The 22,913-nt window shown below is 51.0% G+C and overlaps 2 protein-coding genes across 11 annotated transcripts in view; one reads left to right on the forward strand and one right to left on the reverse strand.

Annotated features, from left to right (window-relative positions):
- Positions 1-15,633, forward strand: part of Dnm2 (dynamin 2) — a 91,339-nt gene extending 75,706 nt beyond the window's left edge. For 4 of the 10 annotated variants that reach the window (XM_005346907.2, XM_013346250.2, XM_013346249.2 and 1 more), the window contains 7 exons: positions 1,064-1,177; positions 7,405-7,514; positions 8,974-9,085; positions 11,260-11,424; positions 12,423-12,655; positions 13,352-13,603; positions 15,284-15,633. In XM_005346907.2, coding sequence (XP_005346964.1) covers positions 1,064-1,177; positions 7,405-7,514; positions 8,974-9,085; positions 11,260-11,424; positions 12,423-12,655; positions 13,352-13,603; positions 15,284-15,323 — 1,026 coding nt within the window. In that variant the 3' untranslated portion in view covers positions 15,324-15,633. The other 6 variants (XM_005346900.2, XM_005346904.2, XM_005346901.2 and 3 more) reach the window with 2 other exon arrangements.
- On the reverse strand, positions 15,429-18,304 carry Tmed1 (transmembrane p24 trafficking protein 1). The gene is made up of 4 exons (XM_005346898.3): positions 18,107-18,304; positions 17,417-17,514; positions 17,094-17,277; positions 15,429-16,257 (listed from the first exon to the last, which is right to left on the reverse strand). The coding sequence occupies exons 1-4, from the start codon at positions 18,284-18,286 to the stop codon at positions 16,039-16,041; spliced, it is 681 nt and encodes a 226-aa protein (XP_005346955.1). The 5' UTR covers positions 18,287-18,304; the 3' UTR covers positions 15,429-16,038.
- Positions 18,305-22,913: the final 4,609 nt, after the last annotated feature.

Here is a 22,913-nt window from a genome sequence, read left to right on the forward strand (position 1 = left end):
CACACAGGCCCTGTTTAGGTGTGGCGGCTTTGGAGGCCAACAGGGTAAGGAAGGGGAAGCCTCAACTCCATGCCCCAGACTGTTTTAGGTTCTCCAACTCCATCTTACCTGGGATCCCTGACATCAGCCTCCCCAACTACCCATGGCTATGCACAGCACATGCTCTGCAGCCTGGCTCATCTGTGCTACCTCAGTCCCATGCATCTCTGTTGTCACCTCTGCATGCTTCCGGCTGTCCCCCAGAATCCCCAGGTCGGGAGGTGGGGGGCTCAGGCCTACACGTGCCTCCGTGTCCCAGAGATCACGGGAACATGAAAACGTGACCCCCCCAGTCTGCCTGCGCCTAGTAGTCAGGTGAGTCCCCATGCTGGCCTGGCTTCTGTTCCCCATTCAGATGACAGATAAGGCCCAATGAGCCCTTTCCATGGAAGGTCTCCCAGCCCAGACCCCTGAGTTGTCATGCATTGAAAAGTACACTCGCTGTGCTTGAAGTTAGCTGGGACATGGTCCCAGTCTGCTGACCCTTTCAGGGTCCCTGGAAATAGTCCCTAGCACTGGTCACCTGCACATGGAAGAGCTTGTGTGAGGGTGCCACCTCTGTGGATCAACACCAGGAAGTGCCAGCCATCGCGTGGTGTGGGTTCTCCATCAAGGCATCTCTGCTTACTTTGTCTGACCCAAGGAAGTGCAGTTCTTAATATACACTGCTTATGACCTAGTCCCAGCCCCCTGACCTGAGGCCCTTGCCATTCCTAGGATGTCCATTTCGTTTTGCATGTCACTCAAATCACTCTAACCACAGAGGGCCTTCTAGGTCCCAGCTCTATCCCTGGGCTAGTGATTTGCTTTCTATTTGTCTGTATCTCCATCCATCCCCACCCCTGTCCCAGCTGCCTGTCTGATCCCCAGCTGGGATTACATGGATTGATTAGGAGCTAGGATCTGGCTTGGGGCTGGAGGTAACCCTGCCACAGAACCAGGCTTCCATCCATTCTGGGGAGGGGCATGGGGTGGACGAGGCAACAAAGCTGTCCTCCCTGCTAAGATGAGTTCTTCCCACCAGGTGATCCGCAGGGGCTGGCTGACCATCAACAATATCAGCTTGATGAAGGGCGGCTCCAAGGAGTACTGGTTTGTGCTGACGGCTGAGTCCCTGTCTTGGTACAAGGATGAGGAGGTGAGCAGTTGGGGACAAGGGTGGCCTGATAAGGTGAGAGAAGGAGGTGATTCCAAAACCAATTCCCTTTGCCAGCACTCATTTGTTCCTTCAGTTACTTGAGAAAGGGAGTTTACAGTCAGGCATGGTAACATGCTGAAATCTCCACACTCAGAAGGAGTACAGGCAGCCTGGGATATGTGGTAACTTCCAGACCTGTCCAGGTTACATAGGAAGAGTCTGTCTCAAGGCCCAGGAACAGACAGTTCAGTGGGGAAAATACTTGTCCTGCCACAGAAGACCTGACTGCAATCCCAGAACCTATGCAGTGTGTGCTCATAGTCTCAACAGGTAAGGCAGACACAGGGCCTGCTGGCACATTCCAGGCAAATGAGAGGCCTGTCTCAAAAAGCCAGAGGGTAGCACCTGAGAAATGATACCTGAAGTGGTTGTCTGGCTTCCATATGCGCACATATGTGTGCCTACACATACAGATGTACATAGGACCTTCACAAAAGAGAAACGAAAGAGAAAAAAATCGGATGAGGGATATAGCTCAGTCAGTAGAATCCCTGCTTAGCACACATGAAACCTTGGGTTCCATCCTCACTCAGCATCACATGAACCAGACGTGGTGGTCGTGTCTCTGATGCCAACACTCAGGATCAAGAGTTCCCGGCCCCATCCTTCAGTACTAGTTCAAGGGTAGCCTTGTTTCCCTGAAACTTTACCATGCATACACTTCTCTATTAAGGGTGGATCCTACCCTGAGTTCTCCGCCACTGTTAAGGGAGCTGAGGGGAGATCTAGTCCCAGGTCTCACACAGGGCCCTGCTCCCAGCATGCACTCCAGTGGTTTGTATCCGCAATCACCTCTGTAGGCTCTTCTAGCCACCATATATATAGGAGGGACCCTTCACCATCAGTGTACCAAAGGGGTGCTGGGACTTAAGCATGGTGGAGCCGCATGTGACAGAAAACCTGTTCCTGTATATTTCATTGTCCCTTCTTAGAAGCTGGCCAGCTGGTGCCCTGGCCCCTGAAATGGTATAGGTACTGTCACTGGCAAGGCCAGACTTCTCTGGTCTTTTTTTTTTTTTTCCAAAAAACAAAACAAAAAGAACACAGGCTGGATTTGAATTCACTATGTAGCTCAGGGTGACACTGTGGTCCTCCTGCCTCAACCTCCCTGTGCTGGGATGACAGGCATGCACTACCACATTGGGCTTATGAGGCAAAAATGGAGTTCAGGGCTTTGTATGTGTTAAGGAGACACTCTACCCACTGAGCCCCAGGCTTCTCTGGTTTTTGCTGTGAGGTTTGGGAGGACGAAGATGGAGGTGACCCACTCTGGAGACTTGTTGGAGTAGGTAGAACTGGGCAGCCGGACAACTGAAAGGCAGGGGGAGTTTCAGCATGCACCTTTAAATCCTAATTCTCAGAAGGCAGAAGCAGGGGGCTGCAGAGATGGCTGAGCAGCTACGAGCACCATCTGTTCTTATAGAGGACCAGGGTTCAATTCCTAGTACCCACATGACCGCTCACAATAGTCTATAACTCCAGTTCTAGGGTACCTGACACCCTTATGCAGGCAAATGTACATAAATGGAATTTTTTTTAAAAAGGCAGAGGCAGGAGGATCTCTGTCAGTTAAAGGCTTACAGAGAGTTCCAGGACAACCAGGCCTTTTACAAGAGAAACCTGTCTTGAAAAACAAACAGAAAAAAAAGATAGAAAGCTTGCATGCCCACAAGGCCTCACCCCGTGCCAGGCTCACAGATTAGGTAAGGCCACACAAAGCTACATGCAGAAGACATGTTCCTCTATTTCTTTATAGACTTTAAATGTGTTGCATTTATTTATGTGAGTGTATGTACACAATTGAGACAGAGAACATGGAAGTCTGAACGCAACTTCCAAGACTTGTGCTCTCTCTTACCAGTCAGACTCAGGTGGGTAGCATTGGCTGCCAGCCCCTTTCCCCACTGAGCCATCTTACAAGTCCTCAAGTCCACCTTGGGATTGGCACTGCCATAGCTAGGTGAGGAAACTTACCTTGGAAGGTGGCTAGCCTCATGTCGCAGAATAAGGAAGTGTTCCTGTTGGGGGGGAGACACTTAATGGCAGCTCTCTGAGGGACACCTCTGCCCTGAGTTCAGGCCATTCCCGCACCCAAGACAGATGTGTTTATTCAGGGGTGTTTGGTGATGATGCCTGGCTTCCCTTTTCCACATAAGGCCACAGGCTTACTTCTGGATGATTCTAGAACCTGAAGGACTCTATCAGTGAGCTACCATGGACATTTCTGGTATCTGAAGCCTCTAAAACTGCAGGCTCCTCCCAGTGGCCACTGGTGTAGATCCAGTTGCTCCTCAGTGGCTGACTGAGGTGGTGGGGTTTTACTTCCTCTTTTCTTTTCTTTTTTTTTTTTTACCTCCTCTTTTCTGTTTCTTTTTTTTTTTTTTTTGGTTTTTCAAGACAGGGTTTCTCTGTAGCTTTTGGTGCCTGTCCCAGAACTAGCTCTTGTAGACCAGGCTGGCCTCGAACTCCCAGAGATCCGCCTGCCTCTGCCTCCTGAGTGCTGGGATTAAAGGCGTGCGCCACCACCGCCCGGCTGGGACTCGAACTTCTGAAAGAGCAGTCTGTGCTTCTAACTACCTATCTCTTCAACCTCCTTTTTCTGTTCTTAAAATTATTTCACTTATTGCTATAATTGGATTTATCCCTGTTCCTGTCTCTGCATCTGTGAGCTTGGTGATCCCTGCCTCAAAGACTTTCAGGGAGCCAGGCTGCGCAGTGCTCCCTAGAGAGCCCAGTTGCGGGACCAGACCAGCTTTTCTATGTAGCTCATCAAACTGTCAGGGATTGTGCCCCCAGGGTGAGGCACCCCAGTGTTGAGTTTCTGCGTTTTAGCTCCAGCACTCTAAGAAAAGCAACCTGACAGATGGGCAGACCAGTAGTATGTATGTGGTTTTCCAGGGGCCTGTCATGGAGAGGCCATTGCAGAAGAGCCCTGGGCCTAACTGACAAGATGTATACTGAGAGCTTCTTCCCCTCGCTGGGAAGGACTGCACTCAAGCCTACTATAAACCAGTCCTGTGGCAGGGCCACAGCAGTGAAAAGAAAGGAGCCCTGTGTGTGTGCTGAAGATAAAACAAACTGAAATCCAGGGCCCGCAGCATCGCAGGTAGCATCCATCTGTGAAAAGCAGACCACTTTGTAGACAAGCCTTCTGTAAAGACCAGATGGCACCTTTTCTTTATTTTAGGAATAAAGAAAACAAAAAACGGAGAATAGTGCCACTTGAAAAGAAAGCAAGGAGAAAGGCTCAGTTCAGCTCAGGACATCCCTCCCAGCCCAGGGCCCTCAATTCTGGGGCTACATTTCCCACCTCCTTCCTTCCAGAATCTTCCGTGGTAGACAGTGGCACAGAGGGTGGTACTCACCTCAGGTGATCTGTTCCCACTGCTGCTGGCCCAAGCCCAGCCTAACCAATGTGCAGACTACTGTACATATCACAGCCTGCTGAACAGCTAGTCTGAACACTGGGATGGCAGAGATGGCAGTTCAGTGCAGGACAGGAGCCTTCACTTCTTCTGGGGTCCTCCATTCATCCTTGCACCTGGGCTCTTCTGACGTGGCAAGGCCAGGGTGACTGGCTCAGATCTAGAGAAAGTTGGGGTTTTCAGGAAATCTGAAGGCAGGCTGGGGGAGGGCTGGAGTCAATAGCCAGCACCACAGAAGGCGGTCCCTGTGCAGTTGTGCAGTCTGAGCAAGGCGCATGAGCATGCTTTTGCATGTGCATGTGAGTGAGATGGCAGCCTCCTGATCCTGGGCGGATCATATATAAACAGTTCCAGATGTGGCGCCCTGGATGTCTGTGACTCAGTTACTTGGCCCCGGCCTGCTGTTGGGAGACTTCCTGCCTCATGACATCATAGGGTGCAGGCCACAGAGTTACCCCTCAGGAAACAGGAGCCCCTTCAGAGGCCCTCAAATTCCCAACTTCATGTCTTATAACCAGGCAGACTTCAAGGCTGCCCTCCCTGTTTGAGGCCCAGCATGTAGTGCATATGTTGGGTGTTCCACCCTACACGGCCCTAGCTTTGCTAGACCCCTGGCCGTGCTCCAGTCAGGCAGTCAGAGCTGCTGAGGCCAACTGGGAGTCAGTCCAGAGCAGCAACAGGAAACCTGGACCCAGAACCGTACTACCCTCCCCATGGTAAGACTCAGCAGTCCTTAGACAGGTGAGGAAGAGGGGCACAGAGAGGAGCAGCAGTTTGTCCTGAGGCACACAGCCTGGAAAGGCAGAGTGGACTTTAACACAGGTACTCGTAGTGTTCAACTGGTCCCTACCCTTCCCTTTCAGCACTGTAGCTGCTGACAGATTCAGAGGTGGTATTCCAAAATTCTTCTAGGGTTTTATGGTAGCGCAGAAACATGAGAAAGAGTCACAAAAGATAGCTAGGTTGAGCCTGGGGGGCTAACTATGTGGAGAAGAATAACACTACAGCATGGGGAACCGAGATCACACCCCACCCAGCTCTGTAGTGGATGGCTGGGGTTTGCTGGCTGACATCCTAGCTCCTGGTTTAGTATAATGTTGCCTCAAGAAAGTAGGCATTTGCCAGGCGGTGGTGGCACACGCCTGTAATCCCAGCACTCGGGAGGCAGAGGCAGACGGATCTCTGTGAGTTCGAGGCCAGCCTGGTCTACAAGAGTGAGTTCCAGGACAGGCTCCAAAGCCACAGAGAAACCCTGTCTCGAAAAACCAAAAAAAAAAAAAAAAAAAAGAAGAAAGTAGGCATTTTCTCGCTTCTCCCCCATCATGTGCATATACCACACACACACAGAGAAGATGTCCAGGAGAAGGTCTAAGGCTAGGGCTCAGTTGTTAGAGCTTTGCCTAGCGTGCACAGGGCCTGGTTCATCCTAGTACTGCATGACCTGGGTGTGATTGGTAGTTTGGGCCTGTAACTCATTGCAGCTCTTGGGAGGCAGAGGCAGGAGGATCAGGAATTCAAGGTCATCCTCAGCTGTATAGCAAGTTGGAGGCTAGCTTGGGCTATGTTGAGACTTTGTTTTTGTTTCGTTTTAAGTCTAAATAGTGCAGAAAGTCCCCACAGAGAGCTGACTTTATCTGCAGCCTTACATAGATTTCATAGTGAGCCCCTGCACTGTGTCCCTGGACAGCCAGCCTCTCACTCTGAGCAGACGTAAAAGGAAGAGTTCTGTGAGCGGATTGATGAGGCTTTGACTTTGGGAACTGCTGCTGGTCACGTGACTGGGAGTTGTAAAGAAGCTAGCTGGCTCAGACCTATCATGGCTGCTACTTGGGAGGCTGAGACAGGTGGATTGGAACTTAAAGAGGTTCTGGGTAACTTAGTGAGCCCTGTCTGAAATGAGAAGAGGGCTGCCTGAGTGGCCCAGCAATGGAATGCTTACCTGTGAGTGCATTCCTGGGTTCCATCGCCAGAAATTAAAAAAAAAAAAAAAAAAGGCTTGGGTTGGCTTCAGTGGTAGTGCTTGCCTGGCATGCACGAAAGCCTGGGCTTGATTCCAAGCATAAAGAAAGAGAGACGGTGACTCACAAAGCCAGTGATATTTCTATGGCATTGGTGCCCCGGCACCAGCTTCCCAGGTATGCCGCCTGAGGTGGCCTCTCGGTGCTTCAGACTCCTTCCCTGTGAGTGGGATTGTCACCATAACTCAGTGGTGTGAACCAGATTCTGTCAAGAAGTGGGGAGGACCACCTGGGAATGGAGTTAGGGCTGAGCAGTTTGAGCACCCACTGCTTGTGTTCTCTAGATGGGGAACAGAATTGACAAGCATCCATCTAGGAGCTGCTGAGAGACCTTAAGAAGGCAAGGAGGAGCCGGGCGATGGTGGCGCACGCCTTTAATCCCAGCACTCGGGAGGCAGAGGCAGGCGGATCTCTGTGAGTTCGAGACCAGCCTGGTCTACAGAGCTAGTTCCAGGACAGGCTCCAAAGCCACAGAGAAACCCTGTCTCGAAAAAACCAAAAAAAAAAAAAAAAGAAGGCAAGGAGGAGGCCATGTAGGGTGTTAGGACAGAAACATCCTGGACAAAGGCCTTGGACATATTGAGACATGGAATTTTAAGGAACATTCAAGTGAGCAAGGGGATGGCAGTTCTCATCACACCAAGTCAGGTGTTGGAAGTAGCTTTCAGGTGATTGAAGGCTCTGCCCTGTCAGCCCAGGTGAGGCTTCTATCCTCTCTCCTCAGGAGAAAGAGAAGAAGTACATGCTGCCACTGGACAACCTCAAAATCCGGGATGTGGAGAAGGGCTTCATGTCCAACAAGCATGTGTTTGCCATCTTCAACACGGAGCAGAGGTGAGGAGCCTGCAGGGGTGGGGTCCCAGGAGATCTTAGTGGCAACGTTGTGCACAGGTTTCCAGAGTCCTGTCCTGGGGGTAGTTCTGTGTAGTGAGGTGAGGGCAGAGCACCATGGATACAGACAATTGAAACGGATGAAGTAAGTGTGAGGACCAGTCCAACCCTCCCACACACTCACAGGGAGAAGACTGGCACAGTACTGGGGGGAGAAACAGGAGGGCCCCTGGTGGTCTCTAGCCCCATCTCGCCAGTTCTGTAAATGTCAGGTCAGTGAAACAGGCCATGTCTCAAAGAGGAAGGTGCATAGAAAGTGAGGAAGGCACCGTGCTGATTCTAGCCTCTACCTGCCGTGCACACCTCCGTGCCCACAGACTGACCTGCTAACTTGCCCTGGTCTCACTCCTCATGTATAGAGAGCATTCAGTGATAGAAGGTGTACATGGTGCTCAGTGACAGAGTGCCTGCCCGGAGTCCCCCAGTGAAAGTGAGCTGATGAAGTGGCCCAAATTCATTCTCTAGAATGAACATAAAGATGGCCTTCGTGCATGGACAGACAGACAGACACACACACACACACACACACACACACACACATACAACCATCATAATAATTGAGAATTTTCAGCTATCCGTTGTCTGGGGCAGCCACACCAGGCAGTGCAGGTTGAGTTTGTTTCTGCTGTGGTTGGAAGTTCTGATGGACATTGTTAACTGTGGTCTTCCCTGTAGACACCTCAGTGGGAGTTTCCAAGCCAGAGCAGAGGCACATGGTTCTCTTGAGTTCGAGGCTAGCCTGGTCTACAGATAGACTTTCAGGACAGCCAGGGCTCCAGAGAAACCCTGTCTTGAAAATCCGGGGTGGGGTGGGGGACAAAAAGTGAGGCAGTCTGGACAGCAGGAGCCTGAGACATCCCCGTCAGAAACAGATGAGGGCTTGCGTGCTTAACTCATTCCCTTTCCCTTGCTGGTGGCCCAGGCTTTTCCCCCCTGCCTAGGGACTGCATGGTGTCGTGTGCCACTCTACTGAGTTTGAGTCTCCCCACAACAGTGAGCTTGTGCTCCGCAGGCAGACCTGTGTCAAGTTGATAATACAGAGACAAAATGACTGAGCTCAAATACCATGTTGGAATGACAGGCATGGTGGCACACACCTCTAACCCAGCACACAGGAGCCTGAGGCAGGACGTTCTAAGTGTGAGGCTGGCCTTGGCTGTGTAGCAAGCCCTGCCCTATAAATAAGTGACAAGCTATCAACACTGTGCCATATTCACTTGCTCTGATGATTGTGTGTGTGTTTGTGGTACTTGGTGCGCTAAAGTATACATGCACACACACCCAGAAGCCCTATAACAAACTGGGGACAGTACCTTTATGCCTAGGTCAGGCAGAGACACACCCTACCCCCAGACCCCTGCTTTTAGTGGTCAGCCAAGTCCCTTTCTACCGCCTACTCCAGGAATGTCTACAAGGACCTACGACAAATCGAACTGGCATGTGATTCCCAGGAAGACGTGGACAGCTGGAAGGCTTCGTTCCTGCGAGCTGGGGTCTACCCCGAGAAGGACCAGGTAAGGAGCTAAGTTCCCTGCATAGATGACATACCAGAGGCTGCCTGGGAGAAGGGACTAGTCATTTCTAGGCCACAAGTGTCAGTGGTAAAAATTTTCTTTGCTGTGGTAAAAATACCTGCCAGAGTCTATGGAAATGGCTTAGATGTTTGCACTACAAGCATAAGGACCTGCGGTCAATCCCTCGAACTCACATAAACAACAACCAAGTGTGGTGGTGCGTGCTTGCAGTCCTGGTACCGGGGAGGCAGGGAGAGGTGGACTGCTGCAGCCCTGTAGCCTGCCGGCCTCGCCACATCAGTACCCCTGGTCCTGATGAGAGACTTGTCTCAAAAAGTAACTCTGGTCTTCCCAGTGAGTTCTAGGCCAGCCAGAGCTACACACCTGTCTCAAAAAACCAGGCCAAGCCGGGCGATGGTGGCGCACGCCTTTAATCCCAGCACTCGGGAGGCAGAGGCAGGCGGATCTCTGTGAGTTCGAGACCAGCCTGGTCTACAGAGCTAGTTCCAGGACAGGCTCCAAAACCACAGAGAAACCCTATCTCGAAAAACCAAAAAAAAAAAAAAAAAAAAAAACAGGCCAATCAATCATTAATGCAGTGAGAGACTAGGAAGATAGCTCAGATGAAAAGTACCTGCTGTGTAAGAAGACTTTAGTTTGGGTCCCCAGAACCCTAGTAGAAAGCCAGACACAAACCGTGTGTCTGCCTGTAACCGCAGTCTTGCACAGTACAGGCACCTGGGATGAAAACAGTGTATGGATCTCTGAAGCCCACTTAACAGGCAGCCTAGAAAAATCAGTGCACTCCAAATTCAGAGAGAGTACCTTTCTCAAAATGAGGGCCAGTAAGATGATTAAGGGACTGAAGCTGCTGCTGCAAAGCCGTATGATGCAAGTTTGAGCCCTAAGACCCACATAATGGAGAACTGATTCCCACAAGTTGTTTTCTGACCTACACACATGTGCCATGGCACAGCACACACATGTTCATACAAATATATACATGCACAAAACATAAATGTGGGTTTTTCGAGGGTTTTGTTGTTATTTTTTGTTTTGTTTTTTGAGGCTGGGACTCTGTGTGGCTCTGCCTAGCCCACAGCTCACAGAGATTTATCTGCCTCTACCTTCTGAGTACTAGAATTAAAGACTTGGGCTACCACACCTGGCATAAAATTTAATTTTAAAAATTTAAAAACTGCCAGGCGTTGGTGACACAGTTCTTTAATCCCAGCACTTGGAAAGCAGAAGCAGGAGGAACAGCTTGTAGGGGTGATACTCACATATACATACATACAGATGGACACAAATCAGGAAATACCTGATACACACAGCTAAGAGAGAGGTGTCCTGCTCGCCTCCGTACATAGCTGCTCTGCTTACGTTATCTATCCTGGCAGTGATCGAGGTTCAGAGGCAGGAAAGGGGAAGATGTGACAGGGCCAGGTGTCTCCAGGGATGCAGCCTCCAGCTAAGCCACACTTCCTGAAGATTCAAGAGCTTCACAAATACAGTGCTGTTCTAGAAATATGGCTCAGCAGATAAAAGACTGGCCACTCTTCAAGAGGACCCGTTCAGTTCTCAGCACCCACATTACAGCTCACAGCTGTCTATAACTCCAGTTCCAGGGGATCTGACACCCTCTTCTGGCCTCTGTGGACACTGCACACATATGGCATATACACGTACCAACATTGATGTACACATAAATGAAAATAAGTCTTAAAAATTACAGCAGCCCCTGGAACCCAAATACCAATACCTGAACCCTAGCATCCCATAGTCAAACCATAACTCAGAACACATAGCTGACACCCACTGGAGCAAGCAAGGCAGAGTGAGCATAGTTTGTCATTAGAGTCCAGAAGGTTTTCTAGCAGAATCCATGGCCTGAAAGGCAGGTGGACTTGGTACTCATCTTGTCTTTTTTACTCCTGTCCTTGGGGTGAAGTCACTACAGAATCCTGGTGTGTGTCCCCATCCCCTGGGAAGAGTCCAGCCTGACTTTCAGTATACCCCAGCACAGACCAGCTGATCTAACAGCACTGTAAGGAACCCACTTGAGAGGGGGTTGGCTGTCAGCAGAGTAGGCACATAGTTCCAAGAGCATGTAGTTCTTAGCTATGGCTGCTCGGCCTTTTCGGCCGTGCTCACCTTCTCTGTGTCCCGTGCAGGCGGAGAATGAGGATGGAGCACAAGAGAACACCTTCTCCATGGACCCGCAGCTGGAACGGCAGGTAGAGACCATCCGGAACCTGGTGGACTCCTATGTGGCCATCATCAACAAGTCCATCCGTGACCTCATGCCAAAGACCATCATGCACCTCATGATCAACAATGTAAGTGGGAAGTTCCAAATTAGCCAAGGTCTTAGCTGAGGCTTGGTGGGCTGGACATCCAGCCGCAGCACCACAAAAACAGGCATTTTATAGTACACCTGTCAGCCCGGCACCGGAGTGTAGAGGCCGGAGGATCAGAAGTTCACCTTCATCCTCAGCTACATAGACACTTTGAGGGGATCCTTGATTATTTAAGACCCTGTCTCTGCCGGGCGATGGTGGCGCACGCCTTTAATCCCAGCACTCGGGAGGCAGAGGCAGGCGATCTCTGTGAGTTCGAGACCAGCCTGGTCTACAGAGCTAGTTCCAGGACAGGCTCCAAAGCCACAGAGAAACCCTGTCTCGAAAAACCAAAAAAAAAAAAAAAAAAAAAAAAGACCCTGTCTCTAAAACCAAAACCAAGGCAAGCAAGGTGGCTCAGAAGATAAAGGCACTTGCCCTGGAACTTTCCAGTCCACAAAGCTGTCCTCTGACATGCACACCATGGCGCACGCATATACACACACACACACACACACACACACACACACCAGACTGATAAATAAATGAGTACATAAAATTAATTTAAGAACAAATTAGGAGCTGGAGAGACGACAGTTAAGAGTACGGGCTGTTCTTTCAGAGGTCCTAAGTTATTTCCCTACAACCACATGTCCTTCAAGGTTAGAACAAGTTGGTTTGTTTAGGTGGCTTTTTGTTTTTGTTGTTGGGTTTTTTGTTGTTGGTTAGTTGCTTTTTGTAATGTTGGGGATTAAACCCAAAGCATGGTGCATGTTAGGCAAGCTTTGGATTATTGAGCTGCACCTCTACCTCCGCCATTAGGGGAATCTAGGCAGGGGCTCTACAGCTGAGCCACACCCCTACTTCTCACTGGAGGGTTGATTTTAGGCAGTTTCTATGGCTAAACCTTAGCCTGTGATGGATGTTTTTCTAATCACATTAGGCTTCTGAGCTCTTGGCTAGTGTAAGGGTCTGATCTCTCCCACCATTGTCCTCAGACAAAGGCCTTCATCCACCATGAGCTGCTGGCCTACCTGTACTCATCAGCAGACCAGAGTAGCCTCATGGAAGAGTCAGCAGAGCAGGCTCAGCGTCGGGACGACATGCTGCGCATGTACCATGCGCTCAAGGAAGCACTCAACATCATTGGGGACATCAGTACCAGCACAGTATCCACGCCTGTACCCCCACCTGTTGATGACACGTGGCTCCAGAACACCAGTGGACACAGGTCTGGAGGGCAGTTTGTCCCCCCTTGTGCCCATACAAGCTCCACCCTTCTGTTCCTTGGTCCAATCAGGAGATAGGTCACAGCTGAATGGGACAACACACAGGCCTGAGAACCTGTCCTGCCTAAAGCCACTAGGGGAGCCATGGCCTCCAAAGGCCAATCTGAGCCACATCGTTGGAGGAAAACGTCCTAAGTCTCCACAGCCCAGGGAACAGCTACCACAGAGGTCTTTCTCCTAGACATAGCGAAGGGCACAGGGGAAGATTAAGGCAAACAGAGCCCTCTAGCCCATAGAACCTAGGATTCCATAGCCTCAAGATGGGAAGCGTGGGCCAGAGAGACATCTAAGCAGCCACGGTCAAGGGAATGTCAGTGCATTGGACCTACTGAAACTTCAGGACACTGGATCCCTCAGGAAGAGGACCAGAGCCCAGACCTGGGAAGACTGAGGTCTCTAGGACCAGTGGGGAACAGGGCAGACAGGTACCTCACAGATAGAGGCTCTGGAAGGGTCTTGGGCTGTACAGCAGTCTGGACACACCGTCCTCAGAGCTGTCCTGTCAGGACATAGCAACCCTAGTAACCTGGAATGCTGTAGCTCAGGCTGGTGGCTGCCGGGGCTCTGTCCTCGTGGCATTCGCTTACAGGTGTTCACAGTATGATTCCTCCAGCTTACAGCCTCTCCCTCCTCCACAGCCCCACTCCACAGCGCCGGCCTGTGTCCAGCGTGCACCCACCAGGCCGGCCTCCTGCCGTGCGGGGTCCCACACCAGGGCCTCCCCTGATTCCTGTGCCTGTGGGGCCTGCAGCCTCCTTCTCAGCACCCCCCATCCCATCCCGGCCTGGACCACAGAACGCGTTTGCCAACAACGACCCTTTCTCAGCGCCACCTCAGATACCATCTCGGCCAGCACGGATTCCCCCTGGTATCCCTCCAGGAGTGCCCAGGTAAGGTCCACAGCCTGCATCCTGGGGTTCCTTAGTTGACTCTGACTGCCTCCATTCTGATGACTTCCAGTGTAGCTCCAACAAGACATCGAGTAGTGCAGGCATTGCTGCTTGTGTGCTGAGAAACTGAGCCCTAGAGGGGCCAATCCCACTTAGCCATAGGACAATGGATCAGCTGACCTCACGGCTCCTGGCCTGTCCTCTTAAGCAGCAGGTTTCATGTCCCCCTAACCCTAGGTTATCACTAATACCTGGTCAGCTAGGTTCCGGTCTCCATTTCTGAGGTCCGAGGAGGGCAGGGAAGTGGGCAAGATGACACATCTGGTAAAAGTGCTTGCTACCAAGCCTTGTGACCAGAGTTCAGTCCCCCAGACCCCTCTTGGTGAAGGAAAGACCAGCTCCTCCTAAGGCCCAGAACTTGCCTGTGCTACCCAAGCCAGCTAGTGACATGGAGATACCAGGAAAATACCTGTAATACTCCTCCTGGTGCCCCAACTTTGGGAGCACCTGGGGTGGGCTGGATGGGTGGGGTCCTCATCCTCACCCTGCGTCTGGCCTCACTGCCCTCCACCTCCCATGTCTTACTCTCTTTGCAGCAGAAGAGCACCCGCTGCGCCCAGTCGGCCTACCATTATCCGCCCGGCCGAGCCGTCCCTGCTCGACTAGGCTGCAGGGGGCAGTGTTCTGGGGGGTCCTCGTGCACCCACAGTGCAGGAGAGCTTTGGTTTGGGCCCCACTACTGCTCCCCTCCCATGGTGGGACCAGGCTCTTGTGGGCAACCCCTACCCTTTCCTCCCTAGCCTGGTGGACATGACAATGAGGGGGTGGGTGGGGTCCCAGACAACAGGACATGGGGGCTTTGCACTTTGGGTTGAGGAGAACTGTCTGGTTGGCAGTAGGAACTGCATCCTTGGGACCATCTGGAAAGAAAGATCCAGGCTGGTGTAGGGGAACTCTACCAGGGGCTTCTCTACAGACTGTAAGCCTTTGTTCTTTCTTGGGGTACAGCAACTGTCCAACATTTCCTAAGGGCTCTTCAGGAGTGAGCCAGGCCCAACTGGCCCAGTGCTGGCCACCTACCTGGCTCAAGTTGTATATATATATCTTCTTTGGCCATATTAACCACACAACCTGAGCCCAGCCCAGTCTCGATAGCCAGAGGTGCCTTTGTGCCTTCCTCAGGCCTGGAGCACCTCAGCTCTGGCCTGCCTCACTCTCCTCAGCCCTGGTGTGGTTTGGGCTATGTGAACTGGGGAAACATCAGGGGCCTTCTGGCTCCCAGCTGACCCATCCCCACAGGGTGGACCTGGTGCCTCTGTACAGATCCTGTCCCCACTGCTTGGTTTGACCACTGTTAAGTGCCTGCCTCTGTATATCTTATTAATAAACTAAAATAAAGGGAAGCCCCGCTGGTGGCTCTGTGTGTGGGCCTTTTGTGTCTGTCCCAGGCCAGGGGGAGACTGTCCACTCTTCCCTCACTTATATGTGTCTCCTGTCATTTCTTCTGAACACCTCTCTACCACTCCGGGAATAGGACCCCCTCTCCCAGTGCTCATAGGAAACAGAAATTCTAGCCACTACCCCGAACGGCACTGTGGCCAGGCCCACTTCCAGGTCCCCCATTAGCTCTATAGGGGACATGGTTCAACTTTGCTTTATGATCTTTTTCTTTTGTGCCAGGCGACCACCTCCATCGGCTCCTGCCCGGCCTTTCTTCTGAGCTTCGTGGGAGTGCCCTCCCGCCTTCCTGGCTGCCTGGCTTGAGGCTAGGTCTGTCCCAAGCTGCTGTCCCTGAGCCCAAGTCACCAGGCACTATTAATTTTTCTGACCATAATTTATTGACCCCAGTGCCCAAGACAGATGCCCTTTGTTCCTTGAGGCTTGTAGGTAGACTCTGGTGGGCTGCACCCAGAGAGAAGGAAAGGTTCCTCTTGGAGTTCTGTCATCAGTCCCCCCAACCAGCTGGCTCCCATTGGGCCGAGGAGCCAGGGCTCTTTCCTATCAAATAAAAGTGACTGTCCTGGCAAGAACTCTGCAGGTGTGTCTCCTTCCCAGACCCTAGCAAAGTAGGCTTATCCCCAGGAACGAGCAGAGACATTACGGGTGGGGTGTGTCCAGCTGGGGTAAGGGCCAGGGGCAGCTGCACAGCTTGACACATCCTGATGGCTGGAAGACTTAGGCTAAGGCACAATATCAGGAGAAACCAGGGCATCTGTGAGCCATATAGCCCCACACCGCTGCGCCTAACACTTCAGCTTCCGACAAACAGGCACTGGTGCTGAGCCTCCCCATCCAAGGGGTCTGCAATCCACTTGCACTCCCTGCTCACCCAGGAAGGGATGGATACACGGGGTCCTCTCTGAGTCCGGGGAGGTCTCCACAAGTCACACAGGCCTGATGGCCTCCACTGTTTGACTCATCCTCCGTGGCCGGGGCTACGTGGGTACAGGACGCTTGTTGTGGAAGAAGCGCTTGAGTGTGCAGACCTGCAGGACGGCCACCAACAGCAGCACAGCCACATTGGCAGCTGACCAGAAGTTGACCCGCCCCAGGTTGTCTTCCTGAAGGTTCCGATCACGTGCCTCAAAGGCTCGTAGCAGAGTCAGCATCTGGATGCTCCGTTCCAGCCGGGTCCTCATCGTCTCTATGGATTCCTGCCAAGTCAAAAAGACAGGGTCAGGCTGCCTAAGCCAAATCCTCACTCGTGCCGTTCACTGCCTGTGTGACTGTCAGCAAGTTAATTTGCCTCTCTGGTCTTCTGTCTCACATCCTCTCCTAGAAATCCAGTATTTTTTGTTTTTTCCATTTTTCCCCATGATGTTTTCTTGTTTGTTTTTAGGTAAGGCCTTTTTTCTTACAGGTCAGAGGGTGCACATACTGTGCGTTCATGTGGAGGTCAGAGGACAGCTTGCAGGGATCAGTTCTCTCCTGCCACTGTGTAGGTCTCAGGTAGTTAGGCTTGGTGGCAGTTGCCTTTGCCTGCCTGCTAAACCATTTCACCAGCCTTTAAAATAGGATCTTTTGCCGGGCGGTGGTGGCGCACGCCTTTAATCCCAGCACTCGGGAGGCAGAGGCAGGCGGATCTCTGTGAGTTCGAGACCAACCTGGTCTACAAGAGCTAGTTCCAGGACAGGCTCCAAAACCACAGAAAAACCCTGTCTCGAAAAACCCAAAAAAATAAATAAATAAATAAATAAAATAAAATAGGTTCTTTTGTGTCAAAGGCTGGTCTTTATATGCAAGTCAAGGGTGGCCTTGAATTTGTGCTCCTCTTGTATCCAAGTGTAACCCATACTGGTTTTATGGAGGGCTGGGTGTAGGAACTTCATGCGTCTTAGGGTATCACTCTACCAACTGAATGGTCCCTAGCCCTTTTGGTTTTGTGAGATGGGTTCTTGCTATAGCCCAGGTTGGTCTTGAACTCACTGGAATGCTGCCTCAACCTCCTGAGTGCTGGGATTACAAGCATGCACCACCACACTCAACTCACCTTGATGTCTTCCATTTTGACATCAAGCATCTCCTCTGGCTCCACAGCCTCAGCCCAACCTTCCACCTCTTCCTCATCCTGGAAACTGTCAAAGATGAGCTCGAAGAACACTAGCTTCTCTGAGATGGTACTGAAGGAATTGTCAAAGCATAGCCTGTAGTCCCCGGCCTCAGTAGGCTCCACCCTGGGCAGACAGATGAGACACAGACGTGACCCTGGAGTGACCAGCCAGCTGCTCTGTGGAGCCAGTAGGATGGTAACCCGAGGCCACTGGGGAGCTGCAGGGCTGTAACTGAACCAAGACAGGGCAAGACTTCACTCACGTGTGCACCCCATCAGCCTTTCGAGACTCACTGACCAACAGCACACCCTGAGGGCTCTCCAAGGTGAAGTCCACATCCAGCCCCGCACCTCCAATCACCTGAAGAGCAGGTAAGAGTTGGGGAATGGGCAGGTTTGAGCCCAGCCTATCTTCCACAGAAGGACTGGGTTGAACCGAACTGGAAAAAACAACCACTAGGAGCCTATCTTCAAAACAAACCGTGTATGATTGGGGTAGGAGGGTAGCTTGTGGGGATCATAGGGCAGCATGCAGGAGTCAGTTCTCAACCTCCACCATAGCTAGGAAACTCGGGACATCGGGTTTAGTTTAGCTGCGAGTTCTTTTACCCATTGAGCCATCTCGCTGCCCTAAGGGCCTATCTGTACACCGACGTACGCACCTGCAAGGTTCCTTCCTGGTCCCTAAAACGTTCCACGCGAGGTCTTTCATCAGGCCACCCCACCACCCCCTTTAGCAGTCCAAGGTGGGTGTCTACCTGGCTGCAAATATATAGTGGTCGCCGACCCTCTAGCCACCAGGGAATTCCCCTGAAACCCACCCAAAGAGCTTCCAGCTCGGAACTCCCCTAGCCCAGGAGACCATAGGCATCCCGGCCACGCCCACTCCACGCCCCTCCTGCTGGCCACACCCCCTTGTCCTACGCCGCGTCCCCAGCCCCGGACCTTCTCACCTGGTACTCGGTCTCTAAACTAGCATTGGCCGGCGCGGACTGGTAAAAGCATTGCTTCCTCCCTGCGGGAAGCAGAAATGTAAACTCGCCGTCCTGAATGGGCGGCGGCCCCGCCTCTCCCACTCCTACTGCACGCAGGAGTAGCCACAGGGCCAAGGCTACGGCCGCGCCGGCCGCCATCGTCCGTATCACGTTCTACGCTACTCACAGGATGCGGGTCCTTTAAGCATTGGTCCCGCCCACCTCTCATTTCGGCAAAGCTCATTGGCTGGAGCCTATGTTCGGCCCCAAACCCGCTGAATGCTGTGTGAAGGGTCCCAAAGAGGGGAGCTGCCCAGACGAATGCCTAATCTGTTAGAAGGCACACTAACGCTGACTAGAATTTTGTGAAACTTCTCCGTATCTGTTATTAACCACTGGAGTTGGGGATGGGGGAAATGACAGGCCTGAAATGATGAAGCAATTTTTCAGGCAAAAATTAAGATGACTAAACGGGGAGGTTTGCGGGTCCTCTGTGGGACCGCCTGCTGTCCTCCCTACTCCAATGCAAGTCTCGTGTCGCCTATTGATCAGCCTGGTGTAGGCGAAACCCGTTAGTGGTGGGTCCTGGGTTGGATCCCGATCAGGAGCTGTCCATCAAAGCTCTTCGGCGACCGGCCGGGTGCTGGCGGTACTCCGATGTTAGCTTCTGGCGACGCTTGTTCCATGAGCATGGCCTCCCCAGACTCAACGCCAGCTCTGCTTTGTGTTTATACCTTACATCATCGCTTTAGAAGGATTTTGGTCTCCTTAAGTTGGGAGTGCTTGTTAGGTGGTGAGCAGAACACGCCCTCACTCTGTATCCAATTGGTCTCAAACCTTTGGGCCAAGAGGTCCTAGTGAGTTCGTGCTGACATAAGCCCCAACTCTAGCATTTGGGAGACTGAGGCAGGAGTTCTGAGGAGTTTGAATTGGAGATCATCCTAGGGTGCATAAATAGTTCCAGACTAGCACTGTTACGAAGGATCTTTTTGGCCTCGAGATACTCAGAGGATAAAGGTCCTCGCTGCTAAACCTGATTACCTCAGTTCAATCCCTAGGACCCACGTGGTAGAAGGAGAGAACTGACTCTCACAAGTTGTCTCTGACTTGCATGCACACACATCACAGGCACACGCACGTGCGCACCACCGTGCTGGTTAGTTTTTATCCACTTGACACAAATCTGGCAAAAGGGATTCTCACAGGAAGAATTGCCTTGCGGGCATTTTTTTTTTTCATTGCAATCTGAAGCCGGAAGGCCTAGCCCACTATGCAGGTGGTATACCATCCCTAGGCAGGTGGGTCTTGGCTGTTTATGTTTAAGTAATTTGACCGGACGGTGGTGGTGCAGGCCTTTAATCCCAGCACTCAGGAGACAGAGGCAGGTGGATCTCAGTGAATTTGAGGTCAGCCTGGTCTACAGAGTTCCAGGACAGCCAGGACTGTTGCTCAGAGAAACCCTGTCTCAAAAGGAAAAAAGGTAGTTTTAGTTTGGGGGCTTGGAGAGAGGGCTCAGCGGTTAAGAGCACTGGCTGCTCTTCCAGAGGATACAGGTTCAATTCCCAGCACCTATATAGCAGCTCATAACTACCTGTCATGCCAGTTTCAGGGGATCTGATACCTTTACACAAACATCATACAGGCAAAACACGAATGCACACATGAAAAAGATAAAGAAGAAAAAAATAGTTTGAAGTTGGGCAGTGGCGGCACACATCCTTAATCCCAGCACTAGATAGGCAAAAAAGTAGGTGGCATTCAAAGCCAGCCTGGTCCACAAAGTGGGTTCTCGAACATCCAGGGCTGTTGTCACACAGACAAAGATTTAAAAAAAAAAAAAATCCATACTCTACCAAACTGGAAAACCTAAAGGCAGTACTCGGGAGGCAGAGGTAGGCAGATCTCTGTGAGTTCGAGGCCAGCCTGGGCTATAAGAGCTAGTTCCAGGACAGGCTCCAAAGCTACACAGAAACCCTGTCTTCAAAAAAAAAAAAATCTTTAAAAATTTGAAATTAAACTAAGTTCTACACAACTGGAAATACTGTCTCAAATAAAATGCTCTAAAATAGCACACCTTCCCTGCCCCCCCCCAGGACACATGTGCAGCTGCAAACAAAATTTGAAATTAAATTAAATGCACAAGAAATTAACAGAATGAGATGATAAAAACTTAGCTGGGTTGTCGTGGTGCACACCTTTTATTCTATCATCCAGGAGACAGAGGCAGGTGGACCAGCGTAGAAAGGTAAATACCAGCCTTACTACAAACCCTTCAATCTGCGCTGGTGATTTCTGCCTGCTAGATAAGCTGGTGTAGTCATAGCACAAAACTTGTGGGCATAAACTAACTACTTTATGGTTGGATTTAAGACCAGTTCCAAGAGATGAAGCCCACACTTGTCATTACTCAGATGACCTAGAACTTGCGACTAGATAGGCCATGGGCCTAGTAGAAAGCCAAATACTACTGTTCTGCTAAAAGAATGTAGCAACAAAACAACTCCTAATTACATCCCTCTGTACCCATGGGAACAAGTACAGAGTCCCACGGTGGGCAATGTGCAGAGAATAGAGATCGGACACTCAGTCCTAGACCACACGTCTCCATCACACCCTCAGGGCTGAGGAAAGTTGTGAAAGAAGAGGCAGAGCGGAGGGAGGACACCGTGAAAACAAGGTCTAGACACAGCAGAGCTGACCCGTGAACTCAGCCTGGCAGCACGCACTGGGCCTGCACAGGGCAGGTTCAAGCCAGCTGGGATCCTAGCCCTGAGAGGGAAGTAGACATGAGCACCATACCTAACCCAGAGGCTGTCCCCAAGTGTCAACCAGTCAAAGGAAAATAGTTTTGAGTCTTACTGAATACACAAGCCACAAGGGGCAGGCCCTGCCCAGAAGTAGGTAGCCAACACAAAATGAGCTCATTGGTATTTTTAGAGTTTTTTTTTTACCTCATAATGATTTCTCTGGGCATTTTTTACCTTACTGGTCTTTACCTTACTTGTGTTTATTTATAAATTATGGTTTCTGAGTTTGTGTTTTAATAGTGTATGTGTTTCTTCTGATTTCTTTATTATTTTTGTTTTTGTTTGTTTGCCCTCCCCACTGTGACTCCCCCTCCCCACTGGGACTCCTCCTCCCCACTGTGACCCCCTCCCCACTGGGACTCTGGAATTAACTAAAACCCAAACATCTGGGTATACCTGTGAGGGATATTTTTGATTAAATCATTTGAGATGGGGAGGTCCACTTTTAATCCAGATCTTCTCTTTTTTATATATATATTTATTTATTTATTATATATACCAATATCCTGTCTGTGTGTATGCTTGAAGGCCAGAAGGGGGCACCAGACCTCATTACAGATGGTTGTGAGCCACCGTGTGGTTGCTGGGAATTGAACACAGGACCTTTGGAAGAGCAGGCAATGCTCTTAACCACTGAGCCATCTCTCCAGCCCCTAATCCAGATCTTTCAAGGTGGGAAGATCCACCTTTAGTCTGGGCCACACCTTCTGCTGGCAGCCTCTGTAAAGGACAAGGAAGAAGGGAGATTTTCCTCCTTGCCCTCTGGTCCTCATTCTCTTTGGCAAGTCCATTCCTTCACTTCTCTGGGATTCCAGCATACACTGAAGATCAGCTGAGACATCCAGACTCTCAGACTGAACAATTACTGAATTCTTGGGCCTTCCATTGTTGGACTAGTTGGGCCACAGTTTGTAAACCATTCTAATAACCCCTCTTGTGTATGTATGTCTCTTTATTCTGTAAGTCTGGTTCCTCTAACACAACTGTCACTACAGACTTTTTTTTTTCGAGACAGGGTTTCTCTGTGTTGCTTTGGAGCCAGTCCTGGTACTAGATCTTGTAGACCAGGCTGGCCTCAACTCACAGAGATCCGCCTGCCTCTGCCTCCAGAGTGCTGGAATTAAAGGTGTGCTCCACCACCACCAGGCTGGAGTCTCCCTTTTCAGTGTTGGGATTCCACCGTGTTTTGAATAAGAATGGTCCCCATAAACTTAGATATTTGTTCCTCAGTTGGTGGCTGTGTGAGAAGCATTAGGGTGCAGGCTCAGTCCCTGCAGGCAGCTTAGCCTGCCGTTCACACTTATGTGGCCATGGAGTCCAGAAGGGGGCTCTGGTGGAGGCTCTGCACAGCCAAGGCCAGTTGTGGCAAGGACACTCCTGCACAGCTGGTTTGAGGCCAGCCTTGGGCTGCCTCAGACCCTGTCTGAAAAGCTAACACACACAGGAAGCAATGCTCACTCAGGAGTCATTAGGGAACTAGACGTAAAAACCACTTCTACAGTAAAAAACAAAACAGAAACTAGTTGGGCCAGAGTGGTACGCACCTTTAATCCCAACACTCGGGAGGCAGAGGCAGGCGGATCTCTGTGAGTTTGAGACCAGCCTGGTCTACAAGAGCTACTTCCAGAACAGGTTCCAAAACCACAGAGAAACCCTGTCTTGGGGAGGGGGAAAAAAAGAGAGAGAGAGAGACAGGGTCTCACAATTTAGCACTTTCTGACCTGGAACTCACTAGGTAGACCAAGTTGGTTTCAAACTCAGAGAGGCAGATGCAGGTAGATCTCTGAGTTCAAGGCCAACCTGGTCTACAACAACTGGTTCCAGCCGGGCGATGGTGGCACATGGCTTTAATCCCAGCACTTGGGAGGCAGAGGCAGGCAGATCTCTGTGAGTTCAAGACCAGCCTGGTCTACAGAGCTAGTTCCAGGACAGGCTCCAAAAAAAAGCCATAGAGAAACCCTGTCTCGAAAAAAACAAAA

This window comes from Microtus ochrogaster, chromosome 5 (assembly GCF_000317375.1).
Source record: "Microtus ochrogaster isolate Prairie Vole_2 chromosome 5, MicOch1.0, whole genome shotgun sequence".
Lineage (NCBI taxonomy): Eukaryota > Metazoa > Chordata > Mammalia > Rodentia > Cricetidae > Microtus > Microtus ochrogaster.

Bases quoted from the DNA above. Each gene is read 5' to 3' on its own strand.
- Tmed1 (XM_005346898.3), bottom strand. From the start codon at position 18,286: ATGGCGGCCGGCGCGGCCGTAGCCTTGGCCCTGTGGCTACTCCTGCGT. The intron at 17,515-18,106 runs GTGAGAAGGTCC...CCTGCTCTTCAG, and splicing joins GTTTAGAGACCGAGTACCAG to GTGATTGGAGGTGCGGGGCT. The intron at 16,258-17,093 runs GTGAGTTGAGTG...TTGACTTGGCAG, and splicing joins TCAAAATGGAAGACATCAAG to GAATCCATAGAGACGATGAG.